Below are 23,262 nucleotides of genomic sequence, written 5' to 3'. Positions count from 1 at the left end.
ACTGCTGTACTACCAGTTAATGAACACACAGGCCAAAAGTCACAGAGTTTTAGATGAGTATAAATTTAAAAAAAGATGCAAGACCAGCAAAGTATTGGAAAAGTCTGGAAGCAAAATTATTGTAAATAAGACACAACCATATATAGGTTAGAAGTTTGAGAAGGCCATAGATTCATTACTTGGTTTAAAATACATGGCAGCAGGAGGAGAAGCCATTGCAGGCATTTGGTTATAGTTAAATAGGTAAGAGTAAAATAAAATTTATGTACTAGTCTAGGAAGGAGAGGCTTTGCAATAAGATGGTACACTAGTTACTTTCAAGCTGTGGCAAGAGAAAAATATAATACATCACAATATAATAACTACAGCATTAGGGTCATTTCAGTAGTACAGCAGGAGTAATAACCTATTGGTAATGATGCAAACTGAGAAAGAGCAGCACAGATTTGAGAGTTGATAAGTTGAAGGATTATGGAGGGGAGAGTTTGCAGTTAAAGAAGAATATTGGCAATAAAGAGAATACATTAGAGGGTGATGGGGACAAAATGTTTGAAAGTAAGGATTCAATCACAGTGAATTTGAAGAAAAGTGAAACAGTTCCAAGGCTGCAAACTTGGTGACAAAGCAGTTGGCGGTGTATTAACATTTGATATAGCCATAATATGAGGGGTGATTGATAAGTTCGTGGCCTAAAATAGGAGTCAATTTTAGAAAACCCAGCACATTTATTTTTCCTACATTTACACACCTAGTCCAGCGGTCGTGGAGCATACGGATCTCTTCTTTGTAGAAGTTGGCGTCTTGGAGCTCCAGAAGTAGTCCACAGCAGGGGTATTTGATAAGTTCGTGGCCTAAGGTAGAAAAAGATGAGTTATTAAGTTCAAACTTCCTGCATTTTAACTCAAAGAGTTGAACTGCATGTGCATGTAACGAGAGCTGTATAGCTCATCTCCTTCTACCTTAGGCTACAAACTTATCAATCACCCCTGCTGTGGACCTCCTGGAGGTCCAAGATACTCTCGTTACATGCACGTGCAGTTCAACTCTTTGAGTGATAATGCAGAAAGTTTGAAGTTAATAACTCATCTCTTTTTACCCTACGCCACGAACTTGTCAATCACCCCCGCTGCGGACCACTTCTACAAAGAAGGGATCCGTATGCTCCATGACCGCTGGACTAAATGTGTACATGTAGGAGGGGACTATGTTGAAAAATAAATGTGCTAGGTTTTCTAAAATTGACTCCTTCTACCTTAGGCCACAAACTTATCAATCACTCCTCGTAAATATGAAGCTGTAAGTCACTTGAAGAGGAATTTTGCAAGCTGTAATAGGAATGATATTTGAATACTTAATGATTAGATTAAATGAATACACTTTTCAAATGCATTATCATTAGTTTTGAGTTAAAACATACTCAGAGCTATGATCTACAATTGTATAAAATATCTAAAGTAAACAGAATAAGGCTCCTATAAGAGGGAGACAAAGATAGGTTTGAATGAATTGTTGGAATTTCCTGATGACAACTATGTAAATGCAAACAACATGATAAAACATATTGTTTCATAATCCTCCAAGTAACATCAAGCATTATTTTCTTACTTTGGCTTCAATACGCAACCTCCTCCCATCAACAATGAAGGGCTCCTTAGTGAATTCTTCAAAATTGTACTGCCATTCACAGGTCATCTGACCAAATGTTCCTTGTGTTACAAAAAAGACACCACTGGAAAAAATAAATTTTGATGAAACAGATTAACAAAAGACACACATAGACATTAATGGTTAATAGCATTTAGCATATCATTCTGTAAACTTGAATTGATAGCATACAATTTCTAACGAGTGAATTGAACTTAATGAGGAAATATATTAATGAATATCCAGGCTGGCTTATGCTTTAGCTTTCCACTATACAGTGTCTTGTAAAATTATTCACATAAATGAGTATTACAATCAGGGATTTTGTTCAATTTAACTGTGAAATTTTATTTGTGAATCACATGCTATTTTCTTTCCTCAGAGTAGTGCCCCAAAACCAGGGAAAATGGTAAAGCATGAAAAGATACAAATTCAAAACCTGAAGTGCCAGCAGTTCAAAAATGTTCACCTCCCTTTGCCACTACTTAGTTGAAAGAGCTAATACAGCAGGTCAGGCAGCATCTATGGAAGAGAATACAGTCGGAGTTTTGGAAAACGTCGACTGTACATTTTTCCATAGATGCTGCCTAGTCTGAGTTCCTCCGGCATTTTTTGTGTGTTGCTTGGATTTTCAGCATCTACATATTTTCTCTCCTTTATTACAGCATGTAGTCTTTTTGGATGAGTCTCTATTAGCTTTGTACAATGTGATGGAGCAAGATTTGCCCATTCCTCCTTGCAAAATTGCTCATGGTGTGCTAGGTTAGTTAGGGATCAGGCCTTTAGCTCAAGACTAGGCCACTCAAGGACATTCATTTTCTCCATTTGAAGCCACTCCATGGTTGCTGTGACAATGTACTTTTGGTCATTGCCCTGCTGAAAGATGAACTTCCTCCCAGTTTAAGCCTTTTCAATCAGCATCTCTGTATTTAGCAGGATTCCTCTTCCCATCAATTCTGACTAGATTTCCAGTACCTGCTGCTAAGAAGCATCCCCATAGCATGAGGCTACCTCCACCATACTTTACAGTAGGGATGCTGTTAGCTTGCTGATGTGCAGTATTAGATTTATGCCACACATACCACTTAGTGTTGAGGCCAAAAAATTCCACTTTTGTCTCCTCCAACCACAAGACCTTCCACATCTTTACAGCATCTTCTAAGTGACACTCTGCAAAATCTTTACAGGCAAAGATATGCTTTTTAAAAAAAAAATAATGCAAGGGCTTCTTCCTTGCCTCTCTTCCCCATTAGCTTTTTTGTAATTGTGGAGTCACGAACTTCATCTCCAGCTGCAGTCACTGACTTCTGCAGCTCACTCAGTGACTACTGGCATCACAGTAGTCTCTCTTACAAGTGCCATTGGTGACTAGATTTAGAAGGGTGGGCGATCTATGCAGTGTGGCTGTGGCTTCGGCTTCATATTTTTTCCCACATTTTCACAATAGACTGCACTGAACTCTATGGTATGCCTTTGAGATGGTCTTGTACCCTTCCCCAGATTTGTGCTTTTCTATTATCATTTCCCTGATTTGCTTTGAAGGCATTTTGTCTTCATTTTGGTTTGTTCTGTTGAAAATCTACTATATTGTTGGACCTTACAGACAGAGGGGGTATTTATTCTTATGAATTCACTGAAAACAGCTGATCCTCCAATTTCTACAACAGCCAATTGGATGAGTTGGTAAGGTAACAGTATATTGCACCTGAGGAAAGTTAGCATAGTAATTACAAAGGAGATGAATCCTTTTTCAGCCTCACAATTTAGTTTTTAAATTTTAGTTAATTGTTGACAGGTTTTAATTTTTTTTCCCTTTGATTTGACATAAGGAATAATGTTTTGTAGATTAGCTCTCAAAGGACTGTGAAATCTTGACTGTGTTTCAGTCATTGATCAATGGGATACAAGACTTGTAGGGATCAAGCAAGATAGGTCATATCAGCCATGATTTTATTGATTGCACAGCAAGCTCAATGATACAAATTTTGCTTTATAAGATAATCTTGGGCAGACCACTGGGATTGAGAATGACTTGTTCCCACAAATGGGCCAGGAACTGAGCTATTGTGCTTCAAAATTAATTTTTATGTTGGGTTAGTGCAGTAGAAATACTTATTTTAATAATGCCAGTATTATGGCAAAGTTTATAACTATCCGATTTGTACCAAATAGGAGTTATTTGTTTGAGAAATATTAAATACATTTGCGTCACTGACTTATGGTCATCATTAGGCAAGTGATGAATGAAATCTTCATCAGTATGGTGCAGATAATTGATTACAATAAAGTGGAATGCAATAGCAAGGGATTTCTATTCCATTCCTGCATCTTACAATGTTTACATAAATTTGGACAGATAAAAGCCAATCTTTGTTTTGGATGAGAGAGAAGCCCATTTATGGGACAGATCATTTAATTTTGATAGCATTCTCATCTAACAAGTTAAGAGTAATTCAGTTCAAATTAAGTTCCATTCAAAGGTTAAGATGGTGAAATGCTGAAAATAATGCAAAACAATGGTTGACGTGGGAAAATTGTATATTTTCTTGTTTTCAGCCATTTGAATGATTACTATTGGTTTTGAAGTTAAAGTGCTAAATGGGGATTGAAAACATACCAGTTTTCCAAGCAGATTTTCTAAACTTATCTAATGACTTAATATCTTACCTTTTTGTGATCATAAACAAGTCTGAGTCATTTATCTTTTTGTGGAAAAAGTACTTGAATTTGGCAAATCTTCCATTTTCAATTTTCTAGGAAAAAGAAATGTGATAAAATAAACAATAATCTTTTCACTTTGGATGCATTATAAAATAATGGAGATATGAATGAAATAATAACTGAATAAACTCGTTAATACAAGAGTTAGCAATTAGTTGGTACCACAAGAAAAGATTTATATAATCCTTACAACTGCTGCCAGCATTAATGATCATTGCACAAATAACCAGAAGAGACACAAGCCTTGGTTGACAATCCTTGCAATCCTTCATTAAATTTTGAACAACTTCCTGGAGGGATCACTTGTGGTTTAAAAATATCCACGTCCAGTGAGAGGTTACTAGTAAATAACTATCTCATTGACAAGTTCTAAGACCGTGTACTCAATACCTCCTTCTGCAATTAGATCCTGTATTTCCTCAGTTGTAGACCCCAGTCAGATCAGATTGGCAGCAACATCTCCTCCACAATCTCCATTAGCACAGGTGCACCACAAGGCAGTGTGCCTAGTATCCTGCTCTACTCGATTTGCACTTATGACTGTGTGGTTAAGCACAGCTCCAATTCCATATTCAAGTTTGCTGATGACAACACCACCACCCCCCACCACCAGGTCATTCTCTCTTTTCGCTGCTGCCATCAGGCAGAAGGTTCAAGAGCCTCAGGACTCACACCACCAGGTTCAGGAATAGTTACTACCTATTAACCATCTGGGTCTTGACCCAAAGGGGATAACTTCACTCAACTTCAATTGCACCATCAGTGAAATGTTCCCACAACCAATGGACTCACCTTCAAGTACTCTTCATCTCAAGTTGTCAATATTTATTGCTGATTTATTTATTATTATTTCTTCTTTCTGTATTTGCACGGTTTGTTATCTTTTGGACTCTATGGTCTTTTCTTAATTTGTTATGGCTATTATTCTATAGATTTATTGAGTATGCCCTCAGAAAACGAATCTCAGGGTTGTATATGGTACTTTGATAATAAATTTATTTTGAACTTTGAAAGCCCAGTGGTACAGCAAAACCCCTCACCAAGAACAGTGTTAATTTTTCAAACCAAGGTGATGTAATAGAATCACCTGAGATTTAACTGACAAGATGGTCAAAAGGTGCTATCCAAGTTAATCACATCGTTCAGCACCTGAACCACGGCTTGTTTGATTGTGGTAATTCAAATAAACCTCCAGACACTTTTTAAACCACTGAGATTTACTGTCTTTGCCTCTATTCCAGTCCACAACTTCCAGTCCTCTATCACTGTCAAAGTTTTAATGTATATTTGCTCCATCTTATACTACTTTAAAGTGAAATACAGGTTTCCCCCGCCATCCGAAGGTAGAGCGTTCCTATGAAACGGTTCGTAAGCCAAAATGTCGTAAAGCGAAGAAGCAATTACCATTTATTTATATGGGAAAAATTTGTGAGCATTCGCCGACCCAAAAATAACCTATCAAATCATGCCAAATAACACATAAAACCTAAAATAACAATAACATACAGTAAGAGCAGGAATGATACGATAAATACACAGCCTATGTAAAGTAGAAATACTTGTCCACGATCATTACTGAATTGTTCTCAGTAGCGAAAATCTCGCGCTAGCACTGTCGGCAGAAAATCTCACGCAAGCGCTGTTGGCAAAAACACGGCGCAAGCGCTCTCCAGTAACCTTTAAGCTATGAAGCTGCCAAATCATACCGAATAACACGTAAAAATACACAGCCTATATAAAGTAGAAATAATGTATGTACAGTGTAGTATCACTTACCAGAATTGGTTCAGTGCCGAGCACACTGACGATGGTGTGCTGGACTGAGTTGTTGCAGGTTGGGTGGTGCAGTGGCTTCCACCCTCCAGGCCGCTGACCGATACCGACCCGCGAAGCATGCAGGGGTCCAGCGGTAGCCAGGAGGCACACAGCACATCTTTAAGAAAAAAGCCGAAATAAACATGCTAATTAATTAGGTGCCACCCGGCACGTAATTGTTGGCCCAGATCAGTGCCGATTTCCGATTGCGTTGTCTCGGATCTGGGCCGAGAATTACATGTCCGGCGGCACCTAATTAATTAGCTTGTTTATTTCGGCTTTTTTCTTAAAGATGTGCTGTGTGCCTCCCAGCTAGCGCTGTATTCTCCGCGAATCGTGGGGTGGTGGGACACTGGGGTGCCCTCTCCTCGTGTCTGTTTCCATTAGAGCAGGTAGCTCATCTTCTCCTATGACTGCCTGCCTCGATGTCGAAGGTCAAGGCTCGTTGTCTGCTGTGGCTGATGCGGAAGGCTTGCTTGACTGCTGAGCCTCGCGCATTTTTCTATCATACAGTTCTTTGTAAGGACTCAAACCATCCTGCAAATATCCCCTAAACCTAAGTACCCTTTCAAAATTAAAGTCGTACTTTATCATTGCAGTGAAAATCTCATGCAGTTGCCTCACGTTCAGTTCCTGGACGACTTCACTTTTGGTCCGTTCGCAACTGCATTCAGTTTCAATTGTTATCCTTTCCTCTTCCAATTGCATCAGCTCTTCATCTGTCAGTTCTTGGTCATGGGATGCCAAAACCTCTTCAACATCATCATCGTCAGCTTCCACAAGCCAAACTCACTTAGTCCTTACCTCGTTCACCACGATCGAAATGCTTAATTATGTCTAGTTTTACGCTAAGTGTAACACCCTTACGAGCTCTTTTAGGCTTTTCCGATACCTTAGAACTCATCTTGCAAACAGCTGCTCACAGGCACATGTTTAAGCAATGCCGTTCCGAATCCAGGGGAGAGCGGCTGCTCGGGACGTGCACTGCTTTTTTTCGTAACAGCGAAAACACCTTCCGAAAGCGAAAACAGGTTACTAATGTAGGTCTTTCGTAACAGTGAGGTACCTTTGTTTTAAGTCACTTCGCTGAGGGAACTGGTTCCTTCCAATTTTATAAATCCCTACTTCACCTGAATTAAGCTCCATGTTCTTTGACGATTATCATTATTCCACGAGTCATAAAAATGTATAGCATAGAAACAGGTGCCGAACCATTTAAACAGCCTACTCCTATCAACCTGCACCAGGACCATAGCCGTCCATACCCTTCCCCTCCATGTAGCTATCCAAACTTCTCTTAAACATTGCACTCGAACTTGCATGCACCAAGTGTGCTGGCAGCTTGTTCCACACTCTCACGACCCTCTGAGTGAAGAAGTTTCCTCTCACTTTCCCCTTAAACTTTTCACCTTTCACCGGCAGAGCAGACTCGATCGGCCAAATGAGCTAATTTTGCTCCTATGCTTTATTGTCTTCACCCATGACCTCTAGTGAAGTCCTACCTAACCTCAGTGGAAAAAGCCTGCTGGCAATTACCCTATTTATACCCGTCATAATTTTGGAAACCTCTAAGAAAACTCCCCTCAATCTTCTACGTTCCACAAGAACACAAGAAATAGGAGCAGGAGTAGGCCATCTGTCCCATTGAGCCTGCCCCGCCATTCAATAAGATCATGGCTGATCTGTCCGTAAACTCAGCTCCATCTACCTGCCTTTTCCCCATAACCCTTAATTCCCCTATGTAAAAGTCTATCTAACTGTATCTCAAATATATTTAGTGAAGAAGCCTAACTGCTTCCCTGGACAGAGAATTCCACAGATTCACCACTCTCTGGGAAAAAACAGTTTCTCCTCATCTCCATCCTAAATTTTCTCCCCTGAATCTTGAGGCAATGTCCCCTAGTTCTAGTCTCACCTACCAATGGAAACAACTTTCCTACTTCTATCTTCTCTATCCCTTTCAAAATTTTGTATGTTTCTATAAAATCCCCTCTCATTCTTCTGAATTCCAGAGAGTATAGTCCCAGGTGACTCAATCTCTCCTCATAGGTTAACCCCTTCATCCCTGGAATCAAGCTGGTGAACCTCCTCTGCACTGCCTCCAAAGCCAGTATATCCTTCCTCAAGTATGGAGACCAGAGCTGCACAGAGTACTCCAGATGTGGCCTCACCAGTACCCTGTATAGTTGCAGCATGACCTCCCTGCTCTTGAATTCAATCCTTCTAGCAATGAAGGCTGACATTCCCTTTGCCTTCTTAATAACCTGTTGTACCTGCAAGCCAATTTTTTGCGATTCATGCACAAGCACTCCCAAATCCCTCTGCACAACAGCATGCTGCAATCTTTCACTATTTAAATAATAATCTGCTCTTCTATTATTCCTTCCAAAGTGAATGATCTCGCATTTACCAACATTGTATTCCATCTGCCAGACCTTGGCCCACTCACTTAACCTATCTATATCCCTCCGCAGACTCTCCATATCCTCTATACAATTTGCTTTTCCACTCAGTTTAGTGTCATCAGCAAATTTTGTTACAGTACACTCAGTCACCTCTTCCAAATCATCAATGTAAATGGTAAACAGGTGCTGGCCCAGCACCGACCCCTATGGCACCCCACTGACCACTGACTGCCCCAACCACAGAAGCGCCCTTTTATACCAACTCTTTGCCTTCTATTGTTTAACCAATCCACTATCCATGCCAATATACTTTCTCCGACGCCATGCATCCATATCTTATTTATAAGTTTCTTGTATGGTACCTTATCGAACGCCTTCTGGAAATCCAAGTATACGACATCCACCTGTTCCCCTCTATCCAAGGAATAAAAGTCCTAACCTATTCAATCTTTCCACATAATTCGAGTCCTTCAGACCTGGCAACATCCTTGTAAATTTCCTCTATGCTCTTTCAACCTTATTTACATCTTTCCTGTAGGTAGGTGACCAAAACTACACACAATACTCAAAATTAGGCCTCACCAATGTCTTATACAACTCAGTATAACATCCCAGCTCCTGTACTCAATACTTTCATTTATGAAGACCAGTGTGCTAAAAGCTTTCTTTATGACCCCATCAACCTGTTTCACCACTTTTAATGAATTATGGACCTGTATCCCTTTGTTCTACTGCACTCCTCAGTGCCCTACCATTCACTGTGTAAGACCTACCCTTGTTAGTCATACCAAATGTAACACCTCACACTTGTCTGCATTAAATTCTCTCTGCCACGATTCAGCCCATTTTTCCAGCTGGTCCAGATACTGCTGCAAGCCATGACAGTCTTCCTCGCTCTCTACTACACTTCCAATATTTGTGTCATCCGTAAACTTGCTGATGCAGTTAACCCCATTATCATCCAGATCGTTGATATAGATGACAAACAACAACGGATTCAGCACCAATCCCTGTGGCACTCCACTTGTCACAGGCCTCTAGTCTGAGAGGCAACCATCTACTATCATTCTCTGGCTTCTCCCACAAAGCCAATCTCTGATCCAATTTACTGCCTCATCTTAAATGCCAAGTGACTGAACCTTCTTGACCAACCTCCCATGCAGGGCCTTGACAAATGCCTTACTAAAATCCATGTAGACAACATCCACTGCCTTGCCTTCATCAACTTTCCTGGTAACTTCTTTGAAAAACTCTAAGATTGGTTAGAGATGATCTACCATGCACAAAGCCATGCTAACTATCCTTAATTAGTCCATGTCTATATAAATACTCATATATCTGGTCCCTTAGAATACCTTCCAATAACTTTCCCACTATTTTTATATATTCTTTTACCTTGTAGAATCCTGACCACATTGTCTCTCACTTCACTGGATTAACTTTTATTTGGCATTTACTGCTTAAATTCAAAAGCGTTCTTTTCTGTCAACCATTAAGGGGTATTTTCAGAAAGTGTTCTCACGTACCTGCTCCCTTACTTGCAGGTAGGAGTTGCAGGCACTGTACTGTATTCACTCCCCTTCAAAGTTTTCATGTTTTATTGCTTTACAACTTTGAATCAAAATGGATTTAATTCGGCTTTTTTTTTTGACACCGATCAACAGACTCTTTTGTGTCAAAGTGAAAACAGATCTCTACAAAGTGATCTAAGTTAATTACAAATATAAAATGCATGTCTGTATTTAGTGGATGCACCTTTGGCAGAATTACAGCCTTGACTCTGTGTGGATAGGTCTGTGTCAGCTTTGCTCATTTAGACGTGGCAATTTTTCCTCATTCTTCTTTACAAAACTGCTTAAACTCTGTCAGATTGCATGGGGATCATGAGTGAACGGTCCTTTTCAAGTCCAGCCACAAATTCTCAATTGGATTGAGGTCTGGACTCTGACTTGGTCATTCTAGGACATTAACTTTGTTGTTGTTAAGCCATTCCTGTGTAGCTTTAGCTTTACGCTTAGGGTCATTGACTTGCTGGAAAACAAATCTTCTCACAAGTCGCAGTTCTCTTGCAGACTGCATCAGGTTTTCTTCCAGGATTTCCCTGTATTTTGTTGCATTCACTTTACTCTCTACATTCACAAGCTTTTCAGGACCTGCTGCAGTGAAGCATCCGCACAGCATGATGCAGCCACCACCATGCTTCACAGTATGAATGATGTGTTTCTGATTATGTATGGTATTTGTCTTACGCTAAATGTAGTGTTTAGTCTGACGGCGTAAAAGCTTAATTTTGGTTTCATCCGATCTTAGAACCTACATCCAGCTCACTTCAGAGTCTCCCATATGCCTTCTGTCCAATTCTAGCTGAGGTTTCATCTGAGTTTTCAATAGCGGCATTCTCTAAAGCTGCGACTGATGAAGCACCCAAGCAACAGTTGTTGTGTATGCGCAGTCCCTCCCACCTCACCACTGAAGCTCATGACTCCTCCAGAGATATCATAGGTCTCTTTGTGGCCTCCTTCACTAGTCCCCATCTTGCCCGCCACTCAGTTTTTGAGAACAGCCTACTCTAGGCAGATTTACAGTTGTGCTATATTCTTTCCATTTATTGACGGTTGTCTTAACTGTACTCCAAGGGATATTTAGTAACTTGGAAATTTTCTTGTATCCATCTCCTGACATGCTTTTCAATAACCTTCTCGCGGAGCTGCTTGGTGTGTTCTTTTGTCTTCAGAGTGTAGTTTTTGCCAGCATACTGACGCACTAGCAGTTGGACCTTCCAGATACGGATTTTTACTACAGTCAATTGAAACACCTTGACTGCACACAGGTCTCCAAAAACCGATCTCCATTTAACTAATTCTCCTAAAACCAATTGGCTGCTCCAATGATGACTTGATGTGTCATATTAAAGTGGGAGAGGGGTATTGAATACTTATCCAATCAATTATTTTGTGTTTTATATTTGTAATTAATTTAGATCACTTTGTAGCGATCTGTTTTCACTTTGACAAGAAAGGGTCTTTTTCTGTTATCAGCATCAAAAGAGCCAAATTAAGTCCACTGTGATCTAATGTTGTAAAACAGTAAAACATGAAAATGTCCAAAGGGGGGAATACTTTTTATAGGCACTGTAGATGGGAACTAATCAAGAGCAAAAAACACCAAACGCTGAAGGTCAGGCAGCATCTATGGAGGGAAATAAAAAGTTGGTATTTCAGGCTGAGACCCTTCATCAAGGCTGGAAAGGAGGTGGTGGTGGAAGCAGGAATACAAACTGGCAGGTGATAGATGAGATCACATGAGGGGTAAGGTGGGTAGGTGAGGGAGGAAGGATGATGTGAGAAGCTGGGAGGTCATAGGTAGAAGAGATGAAAGAAGAAAAATCTAAGGAGGAAACGAACCAAGAACATTGCTTTCTCCTGGATATTATTGTGCCTTCTGAGTACGATAGTGGAGTTACATCAAGAGGAATAGCAGAAATAACAGGGATATACCATTTAGACCCTTAAGCTTGCGCTACTATTTGTGAGACAGTAGAGCACCTTTAAGCTGAGCACCACATTACTATAATGACCCCATATCATGATTTCCTTGTTAGCAAATGGTCTACTGCTCAGATCAGATTGATTTATCAAATGTAAATCAAACATACAGTGAAGTGCATTGTTTGCATTAACAACCAACACAAACTATGCATGTACTGGGGGCTGCCCAGAGGTGTCGCCACACATTTCAGCACCAACATAGCATGCCTAGAGTGTTCAGCAATGTAACAGCAATAGACAACACAGCAATCCAGGCAAGTAACGAGTCTTTCACACAGTCCTAGACTTGTGGCTTTTAGACTGTGGAAAGGCAAGGTGATTGTAAATTCTGTGGGTGCCTCCAAGGTGCCAGGGTCAGGATGTCTCAGATCAGGTCCACAGCTTTCACAAAGGGGAGAGCGAGCAGCCAAAAGGCAGACAAAATTAAAAAGGGTGAATACAGAACTGCAGTATAAGGAATAAGGTAGATGAACTTGTAGTATAGTTAAAGATTGGCATGATGCTGTGGGTATCACTTAACTGTGGTTGAAATAAGATTATGGCTGTGGGCTTAATGTCCAGGGGTACACGTTGTATCGGAAGGACAGGTAAGTAGGCAGAGTGGGTGGCGTTGCTCTGTTGATACAAAATGAAATCAAATCATAAGAAGGTGGTGACATAGGGTCATAAGGTGTTGAGTTACTGTGGGTAGAGCCAAGAAACCAAGGGTAAAAAAAAAGGTGACAGGAGTTATATACAGACTCACAAAGAAAAAATGTGGTCTTCAAATTACAATGCGATATACAAAATGCATTCCAAAAGGGCAATGTTACAATAGTCATGGAGGATTTCAATATGCAGAAAGACTGGGAAAAATCAGGTTGGTGCTGGATCCCCAGAGAGGGAATTTCTTGAATACCTATAAGATGGATTTTTAGAGCAGCTTGTGGTTGATCCTACTAGGGGATCAGCTATTCTGGATTGGGTGTTGTGCAATGAACCAGAAATGATTGGAGAGCTTAAGGTAAAGGAACCCTTAGAGGCCAGTGATTATAATATGATAGAATTCACCCTGCAGTTTGAGAAGGAGAAGCTGAAGTCAGGTATATCAATATTACAGTGGAGTAAAGGGAATTACATAAACATGAGAGAGGAGCTGGCTAAAATTGACTGGAAAATAGCACTGGCAGGGATAACAGCATAGTAGCAATGGCTGGAATTACTGGGAGAAATTTGGAAAGTGCAGGATATACACATCTCATTGAAGAAGTAGTTTTCTAAAGGCAGAATGGCAACCTTGGCTGACAAGGGAAGTCAAAGCCAACATAAAAGCAAAAGAAAGGGCACATAATAGAGCAAAAAACAGTGGGGACCTTAGAGCACTGGGAAGCTTTTAAAAACCAACAGAAGGCAACTAAAAAGCCATAAATAAGTCAAAGATAGAATACAAAGGTAAGCTAGCCAATAATATTAAAAATTTCTTCACATACCTGAAGTATAAAAGAGAGGTGAGAATAGATATTTGATGCTGAAAAATAATGATGCAAAGGTAGTAATGGGGGACAAGGAAACGGCGGATAAACTGAATAAGTATTTTGCATCAGTCTTCACTGTGGAAGGCACTACCAGCATGCCAGAAGCTCAAGAGTGTCAGGGGGCAAAAGTTTGTGAAGTTGCCATTATTAGGGAGAAGGTTCTTGGCGAAAATGAAGGGTCTGAAGATAGATAAATCACCTGGACCAGATGGCATACACTCCGGGGTTCTGAAAGAGGTGGCTGGAGGGAATGTGGAGGCATTAGTAATGATCTTTCAAGAATTAATTTATTCTGGCATGGCTCCAGAGAGTAGAACATTGCAAATGTCACTCTACTCTTCAAAAATGGAGAGAGGCAGAAGAAAAGAAATCACAGACCAGTTAGTCTGACCTCAAAGGTTGGGAAGATGTTGCAGTCAATTGTTCAGGATGTGGTTTCAGGCTACTTGAAGGCACATGATAAAATAGGCCAGTATGGTTTCCTTAAGGGAAAATCTCACCTAACAAATTTGTAGGAATTCCTCGAAGAAATTACAAGCAGGATAGACAAAGGAGAATTGGTGGATGTTGTGTACTTGGATTTTCAAAAGCTTTGACAAGGGGACACACATGAGGCTGCTTTTCAAATTAAGAGCCTATGATATTTCAGGATAGATATAACATGGATAGAGCATTGGCTGATTGGCAGAAGGCAAAAAGTGGGAATAAAGGGAGCCTTTTCTGGTTGGCTGCCGGTGACTAGTGGTGTTCCACAGGAGCTGCGTAGAGACCGCTTCTTTTTATGTTATATGTCAAAGACTTGGATGATGGAATTGATGGCTTTGTGGCCATGTTTGCGGATGATACAAAGACAGGTGGAGGGGCAGGTAGTTTTCAGGAAGTAGCAAGCTTATGGAAGAACTAAGACAGATTAAGAGAATGGACAAATGAGTGGCAGATTTAGTAGTGTCAGGAAGTGTATGGTCATGCACTTTGGTAGAAGAAATAAAAGGGTACAATTTTCTAAATGGAGAGAAAATTCAAAAAGCTGAAGCGTAAAGGATAGCCCTCGTGTAAGATTCCCTAAAGGTTAATTTGCAGGTTGAGATGGTAGTGAGGAAGGCAAATGTGATGTTAGCATTTGTTTTGAGAGGACTAGAATACAAAAGCAAGGATGTCATGTTGAGGCTTTATAAAGCAGCCACTTGAAATATTATGAGCAGTTTTGGGCTCCTTATCTAAGAAAGGATGTGCTGACATTGGGGAGGATTTAAAGAAGGTTCGCAAAAATTATTCCAGGATTGAAAGGCTTGTCATATGGGGAGCGCTTGATGGCTCTGGGCATCTACACACTGGAATTCAGAAGATTGAAGCGTGACTTCATTGAAACCTATCGAATGTTGAAAGGCCTCACTAGAGTGGAGAGGATGTTTCCCACGGTGGGGGAGTCCAAAATCAGAGCCTCAGAATAGAGGGGTGTCCTTTTAGAATGGAGATAAGGAGGAAATTCTTGAGCCAGAGAGTGAGATTCTATGGAACTTGATGCTACAGATGGCGATGGAAGCCAAATTATTTGATATACTTAAAGCAGAGTTTGATAGATTCTTGATTAGTGAGGGCATGAAAGGATATGGGGAGAATGCAGGTGATTGGAACTAAGGGGAAAAGTAGATCAGCCATGATGAATTGGAGGAGCAAACTCGATAGGCCAAATGTCCCAATTCTGCTCCTATATCTTGTTGTCTTATTGCCTTATCCCAAAAATAAAGTATGGTGGAGGTAGCACCATGTTATGGGGATGCTTCTCAGCAGCAGGGACTGGAAATCTGGTCAGGGTTGATGGGAAGGTGAATGCTGTTAAATATAAAGATCCTGGACAAAAACCTGTTAGCCTCTGCCAGAAGGCTCAAACTGGGGAGGATGTTCGTCATTCATCAGGACAATGACCCAAAGCAAAACTGCCAGAGCAACCATGGATTGGCTTCAAACGAAGAAAACTGATGTCCTTCAGAGGCCCTGACCTTAATTCAATCAAACAATTCCGGCAAGACGCCAAGATTGCAATCCACCTCCACTCCTCGACTAAACTGGCATAGCTTTAGCAATTTTGCAAGGAGGAATGGGTAAACCTTGCCCACAATATTGTGCAAAGCTAATACAGACTTATTCAAAAAAGTCTATTGGTTGCAATAGCTGCAAGAGGTGGTTTCACTAAGTACTGAACAAAGGATGATGAACACTTTTGAACTGCTGGCATCTCAGTGTTTGAATTTTTTTTTGTTGTTCATGCTTCACAATTTTTCCTGTTTTGGGGGTTCCTACTTTACCTTTCTTGGAGCAATCCAAACCAACTCTTAAAGCCCAGTCTATCCTTTGCCATAATCTATTCTCTGGTACTCCCAAATAAAAAGGAGCATGTGATTCACAAATAAGAATTCTCAGTTAAATTGATCAAAATCCCTAGCTGAAATACTCAGTTATACTCAAGGAGTTGGGGGCTGAATACTTTTTCAAGATACTATCATTGTAATGTGACATCTCTACCGAAGCGCTAACTTCCTCTCAAACTGAAGGTTAGTACACAACTTGGCTGCATCTACATATTGGCTTTCACTGATGTATATGAAGATACTTGGGTCCCTTTGAACATCAGATTGGCCCAGTCTCTCACCACTTCTATAATTGTCTGCTTTTTACGTTCTGTTTCACATTTATCCACATTACATCAACCATGTTCCTGCCCATTTAATCAGCAACTCTGTCTCCTTGAAGTCTCTTTTTACATCTTCCTCCCTGCTCACAATCATATCTAGCCTTGCATCATTAGTAAATGTGGAAATGTGATATGTGATTATTTCTGTAGATAGTGGAAGACAACACTTGTGCTCCAATTGTTACTGACCACTCGTAGTATTATGGAAAGCTTTTGAAATACACTGTATCCATTGGCTCTCACTTATATACCCAACCAGTCCAACTCCAAAGCCTTTCATAAATGCATGTAAATCTGCTCAAGTCTTTTAAAAAAAATGTTGTATTGTTACGTCCTTCACTGTAGATTCCAGCAGTTTCCCTACTACTGATATTGGTCCAATTAATCCTCAAGTGTCATTTTAACTGTCTCTCATTTATTTAATAGTAGGAGTATATTTACTATCTTCCAAACAACAGGGACAATCCAGAATGTGCAAAACCTTGACCTTTATAATGTTCTAATTGCAAAGGTCTGTAGATGTAGAAGATTGGGTCATTGCAATTTGTTTCTTGTCTCAGTAACTTGTCCAGTACTTTAAAAAAAAACCTATTTCCTTCAGTTCTTCAAAAACCTTTAAACCCATGATTCTATGGTATCTTGGGTAAGTTTTTTTTTGTTTTCTACTATGAAAACAGCAACAAAGTATGTGCTTAATGCTTCTTTCAACTCCATGATAAGTTTTCCTGTCTTTAAGGGACCTACATATAGCCTTACCATTTTCACTTTACATAATGACAGGAAGCTCCAAGAATCTACTTTTGTTTCCTGTCAGTTTACTCTCATATTCTTTCTTACTGTTCTTACTAATTAATGTACTGGCCCTCTTTTGCTTACTCATACAATGGTCTCACTCCTCAGCTCACTACCATTTCTAGGAACCTGACTAACATCTTCCATGGAATTAGTGATATCTTTGATTTATTTCATCAGTCATGGATGGAACACTTTTCCTGATGTTTTGTGCCTTAAAGTAGTATGCATATTTTGGCAAATTATGTGCTATTTCTTCAAATTCCAATGCTTAAAATATTTTTCTTCCAAGTAGATTTACTGCCATAAGTAAAGCCAGACACCAAGACTGATTTGCATTTGGTCAGGTGCTCTATCATAATTTCCCTTGCATAAAACATGCAAAGAATAAAAATAGTCACATATGCAATTTTATACCACAAGTGCAATACACTAATAACAATGGCCTTGAATGCTGTGACACACCATAATCCAGTTGCATTAAAGTGCCCAACCTGAAATGGGGAACTTCCATGAAACCTAGCAGTGAAGATTCTCTAATAAAACTTTCAAGGTAAATTCCTGCTTTACCTTTCTTGGAGCAATCCAAACCAACTCTTAAAGCCCAGTCTATCCTTTGCAATAATCTATTCTCTGGTACTCCCAAATAATTTTTTTTTCTGATTCTTTGAACTCCTTCCCAATTTCAATAGTTCAAAGTAAGTACATTATCAAAGTATATATTTGTCACCATATACACTGATACATTTTCTTGTGCACATGCACAGTAAATCCAAGTAGCACAATAGAATTAATGAAAGACTGCACCAAACAGGACAGAGAAACAGCCAATGTGCAAAAGACAGCAAATCGTGCAAATACAGAAGAAAAATAATAAATATCGAGAATATGAGATGAAGAGTCCTTAGAAGTGAGTCTATAGGTTGTGGAAACAGTTCAGTGATAAGGCTAATGAAGTTATTCCCTTTGGTTCAAGAGCCTGATGGTCGGCGGGGGGGCGCGGTAATAATTGTTCCTGAACCCGGTGGTGTGGCTCCTGAGACAACTTCCTGATGGCAGCAGTAAGAAGAGTGAATGGCTTGGATGGTTAGGGTTCTTGATAGTGGATGCTGCTTTCCTGCAACACCACTTCGTGCAGATAGGCTCTGTGGTCAAGCTTTCCCTTGAACCCTCTTTCGTCATTTTTGATATTTTTGTTCCTCTTCTTGGCACCTTTTCCCATCCCCCAAACACACCTCTATTCAACATTCACACATCAGTTTTGTCTCCCCCAACCTCCTGGTAAAACACCACAATTAGCTGACTCCTCTGATCATTTTCCCCATTTAGCTGTTTACAATGTCTCTCCACAATTTCTGCCAAGTTGGAGCACATGTAGGCCCATGTATCTGATCGCATTACAAGTTTATTTTACAATCCAAGATGTAGTCCTTGTTCTGTGCACATTGCAGCTTACCATGAAGCAGTTTTACTCAAGTCCTGTATAGTGCAATTTAAAAGAGTAAAACTCTACAACTTGTTAAAAATATATACTGGTAATATCCTTATTTCTTTGGCCATAGTTTTATTTTCTTCCTTCCTGAAAATGGTAGCTCAGATGGCGATGGGTCCACCAGCTGCTGTATCCTTTCCTTATTCATGGTGAGCAAGCTGTTTACATGGAAGAAATCCCAGTTCAACCTAATCTAGACACATCTGGTGTCTACTTACATACTCTGGCAAAGCTCTTTGGATGGGAAGTTTAAGTGGGCACACACACAGTGGCTGATTTTCTTCTTCCTAACCTTGAATTGCAAAGAATTTATTGAAACTATGGAACACTGATTACTAAAAATCACATCCGGAATTTTCTTTGTGTCATAACTGAGTAATCTTCAAAAAAAGACAGAACACACTTTAAAAATTGATCCAAGATTAGCATAGTTTGCTAATTTGAACAAATTGATAAAAAAAATTCAGAACAACAGGAAAAAAAAAAGCCTGTACTTGCTCAACTCAGTATTGAAGAATTTGGCCCATTCAAGTTTTGGAATTTTGGATGAGGATGCGTTCATTCCTTTAAAATATTTTAATGGTGCTTTTCAAACTCGGTGCTGTTTGTAGTGCACAATATTTTGTTTTCAATATTAGCTGTTTAGAAAGATACTAACACCCGCCCCCCTTTCCCACTTGGGTACTAAACTCTTGCACACATTATTGCATTAAATGCTACAATTTTTTTCCAGAAGCAATTTATTATTTAACTTTTACTAAATATTCAAGTTTTTTTTGTAATACACACATTTCAGAATATGAAAACTTTTAAGTTTCATGGTTCAATCTCAAGAACTTTTTGGCACAAGGAAAAACGACTTTGAAAAATACGTAGTTATATACTAGTCGAATCAAAGTGGGCAACTTTGTCCAAATATATCAACAAAACTTCCAGACTTCCTGGTGACATAGAATATTGTAACAGCAAAGATAAGTGTGACAAGGAGAATCTGAATGCACAACTGGCAAAATAAATACTGTTACTGGTTTCCATACATATTTCCTTATTGCTGCTCATTCTTAAATTTCCACTGTACAATTTCACACTTATTTATTAACATTTTAAAACACCTGGTTGTCAAGTTGGTTTCTTAATTTTAAAAAAGAAAGTGCTTTCATATAATTCATTAAATTAAATTTGACAATGTATACCAATATCCTTAATCTTGATACCTCCCAAAAAAAATTCAAGACAAGTCCATTAGCAGAAAATTATCAAGGTTAAACACCACATGCGTCCATGGTATTACAGGAAAGATTCTAGCATTGACAGAAAAATTGGCTGACAGGCAGAAGGGAAAGAATGGGAATAAAGGCAGCCTATTCTGGTTGGCTGCTCATGTCTAGTGGTGTTCTGCAATGGTTGGTGTTGCGTCTGCTCCTTTTCATTTTATATGTTAATGATTTGGATGACATAACTGATCAAGTTTATTGTCATTTCGACCATATGCTGCTGGTACAGTACACAGTAAAAATGAAACAACACAAAATAATCTGCAGATGCTGGGGCCAAAGCAACACTCACAACACGCTGGAGGAACTCAGCAGGTCGGGCAGCATCTGTGGAAAAGATCGGTCGACGTTTCGGGCCGGAACCCTTCGACAAAGGGTTCCGGCCCGAAACGTCGACCGATCTTTTCCACAGATGCTGCCCGACCTGCTGAGTTCCTCCAACGTGTTGTGAGTGTCAAAATGAAACAACGTTCCTCCAGGACCCTGCTGCTACATGAAACAACACAAAACTACACTAGACTATGTGACACAGCACAAGGCTACACTAGACTACATAAAACAACATAAAAAGTGCACTAGACTACAGACCTGCACAGGACTACATAAAGTGCACAAAACAGTGCAGGGCAGTACAATAATTAATAAACAAGACAACAGGCACAGTAGAGGACAAATTACAATATAATAATAAATGATGTAGGTGTCAGTCTAGACTCTGAGTATTGAGGAATCTGATGGCTTGGGGGAAAAAACTGTTGCACAGTCTGGTCGTAAGAGCCCAAATGCTTCGGTACCTTTTGCCAGATGGCAGGAGGGAGAAGAGTTTGTGTGAGGGGTGCGTGGGGTCCTGCACAATACTGTTAGTTTTGCGGGTGCAGTGTGTGGTGTAAATGTCTGTAATAGCGGGAAGAAAGACCCCGATGATCTTCTCAGCTGACCTCACTATCCGCTGCAGGGTCTTATGATCCGAGATGGGGCAATTCCCGAACCAGGCAGTGATGCAGCTGCTCAGGATGCTCTCGATACATCCTGTGTAAAATGTGGTGAGGATGGGGGCGGGGGGTGGGAGATGGACTTTTCTCAGCCTTCGCAGAAAGTAGAGACACTGCTGGGCTTTCTTGGCAATTGAGCTGGTGTTGAGGGACCAGGTGAGATTCTCCACCAGGTGAACACCAAGAAATTTGGTGCTGTTAACAATCTTAATGGAGGAGCCGTCAATGTTCAGCAGAGAGCGGTCGCTCCATGCTCTCCTGAAGTCAACAACCATCTCTTTTGTTTTGTTCACATTCAGAGACAGGTTGTTGGCTCTGCACCAGTCTGTTAGCCGCTGTACCTCCTCTCTGTATGCTGACTTGTTGTTCTTGCTGATGAGACCCACTACGGTTGTGTCATCTGCGAACTTGATAATGTGATTCGAGCTGTGTATTGCTGCACAGTTGTGGGTCAGTACAGTGAACAGCAGTGGACTGAGCACACAACCCTGGGGTCAGTGTGATGGTGTTGGAGATGCTGCTCCTGATCCGGACTGACTGAGGTCTCCCAGTCAGGAAGTCTGGGATCCAGTTGCAGAGGGAAGTGTTCAGGCCCAGCAGTTTCAGCTTTCCAATCAGGTGCTGAGGAATGATTGTGTTGAATGCTGAACTGAAGTTTATGAACAGCATTCGAACGTATGTGTCTTTTTTGTCCAGGTGGAGGGTGATGGCGATGGCATCATCTGTTGAGCGGTTGGGACAATACGTGAACTGCAGGGGGTCCAGTGAGGGGGACAGCAGGGTCTTTATGTGCCTCATGACGAGCCTCTTGAAACATTTCATGATGATGGATGCGAAAGCAACGGGACGGTAGTCGTTCAGGCAGGACACTGAAGACTTCTTCAGCACGGGGACAATGGTGGCGGACTTGAAGCACGTTGGAGCGATGGTGCTGCTCAGGGAGTCGTTGAAGATGTTAATGAGAACATCTGTCAGCTTGTCTGCACACCCTCTGAGCACTCTGCCAGGAATATTGCCTGGTCCAGCAGCCTTGTAGCTTTGTAGCAAAGTTTGCAGATAATACAAAGATAGGTGGAAGGGCAGGTACTATTGAGGAAGCAGGGAGACTGCAGAAGGACTTAGATTAGGAGAATGGGCAAAGAAGTGGCAGATGGGATACAGTGCAGGGAAGTGTACGGTCATCTATTTTGGTAGAAGGAATAAAGGCATAGGTTATTTTCTAAGTGGGGAGAAAATTCAAAAATCAAAGGTGCAAAGAGGCTTGGGAGTCCTAATTTGCAGGTTGAGTCTGATCGTAAGAAAGGCTAATGCAATGTTGGCATTCATTTCAAAAGGAGTAGAATATAAAAACAAGGATGTAATGCTGAGTTATATGGCATTGATTAGATTAAGTTGGATTATTTTGAGTGGTTTTGAGCCCCACACCTAAGAAAGGGATTGGAGAGGGTCCAAAGGAGGTTTACAAGAATGATTGCAGGAATGAACTGGATTAACATGAGGAGTGTTAGATAGCTCTGGGCTGAAGTTTAGAAGAATGAGGGTGATCTCATTGAAACCTACTAAATATTAAAAGTCCTACTTAAAGTGGAAGCAGAGAGGATGTTTCCAATAGTGGGAGAGTCTAGGACAAGAGGGCAGTAAATCTATGAAGGCCAAGTCTTTGGTAGGTTCCTGATTAGTAACAGCGTCAAAGGTTACAAAGAGAATACGGGAAAATAGGATTGAGAAGGAAAATAAATTAGCCATGATTGAACGACAGAGCAGATAGGATGGGCTAAACTGCTTAATTCTTCTCCTATGTCTTATGGTATTACCATATATTTTACTCAGGCTCAAATGGAATCTGAAATAGTGGTAATCAATATCATGCAAGATGGATGGCCAAGTGAATTAATTCAATTTGTCCATACTTCTCAGTCAGTTTCAGGAGAATGGTTCATTACATGACTCAGAAAGGATGTCCCACTGAGTACCTGCAAGTTGCACCATGGTTAAAGGGAAGTGGCTTTTGGGGTATAGCCTGCTGTTACAAAGGCCACTTTATTAGGTACACCAGCTTGTTAATGCAAATATCTAATCCAATGGCAGGAACTTAATGCATAAAAGCATGCAAACATGGTCAAGATAGAATGGTAAAGAAATAATTTGACCGTGACATGATTGTCAGTGCCAGACGGGGCGGTTTGATTATCTCAAAAACGGCTGATCTCCTGGGATTTTCACACACAAGTCTCTAGAGTTTACAGAGAATGGTATAAAAAACAAGGAACATCCAATGAGTGGCAGATCTGTGGGCAAAAACAATGTGATAATGGGAGAGGCCAGAGGATAATAGCCAGACTGGTTCAAGCTGACAGGAAGGCAATAGTAATA

General features: G+C 40.4%; 1 protein-coding gene across 2 annotated transcripts in view; it reads right to left on the bottom strand.

Moving 5' to 3' along the window:
• vps13a (vacuolar protein sorting 13 homolog A) overlaps positions 1-23,262 on the bottom strand; it is a 307,850-nt gene that overhangs the window by 5,426 nt on the left and 279,162 nt on the right. For both annotated transcript variants that reach the window (XM_063068778.1, XM_063068779.1), the window contains exons 69-70: positions 4,312-4,397; positions 1,606-1,729 (exon numbers count right to left, since the gene is read on the bottom strand). In XM_063068778.1, coding sequence (XP_062924848.1) covers positions 1,606-1,729; positions 4,312-4,397 — 210 coding nt within the window. The remainder of the gene's footprint in view (positions 1-1,605; positions 1,730-4,311; positions 4,398-23,262) is intronic.

The sequence above is a fragment of the Mobula hypostoma genome, chromosome 16 (assembly GCF_963921235.1).
Source record: "Mobula hypostoma chromosome 16, sMobHyp1.1, whole genome shotgun sequence".
NCBI lineage: Eukaryota > Metazoa > Chordata > Chondrichthyes > Myliobatiformes > Myliobatidae > Mobula > Mobula hypostoma.
This window is presented reverse-complemented; position numbering and strand designations above follow the sequence as displayed.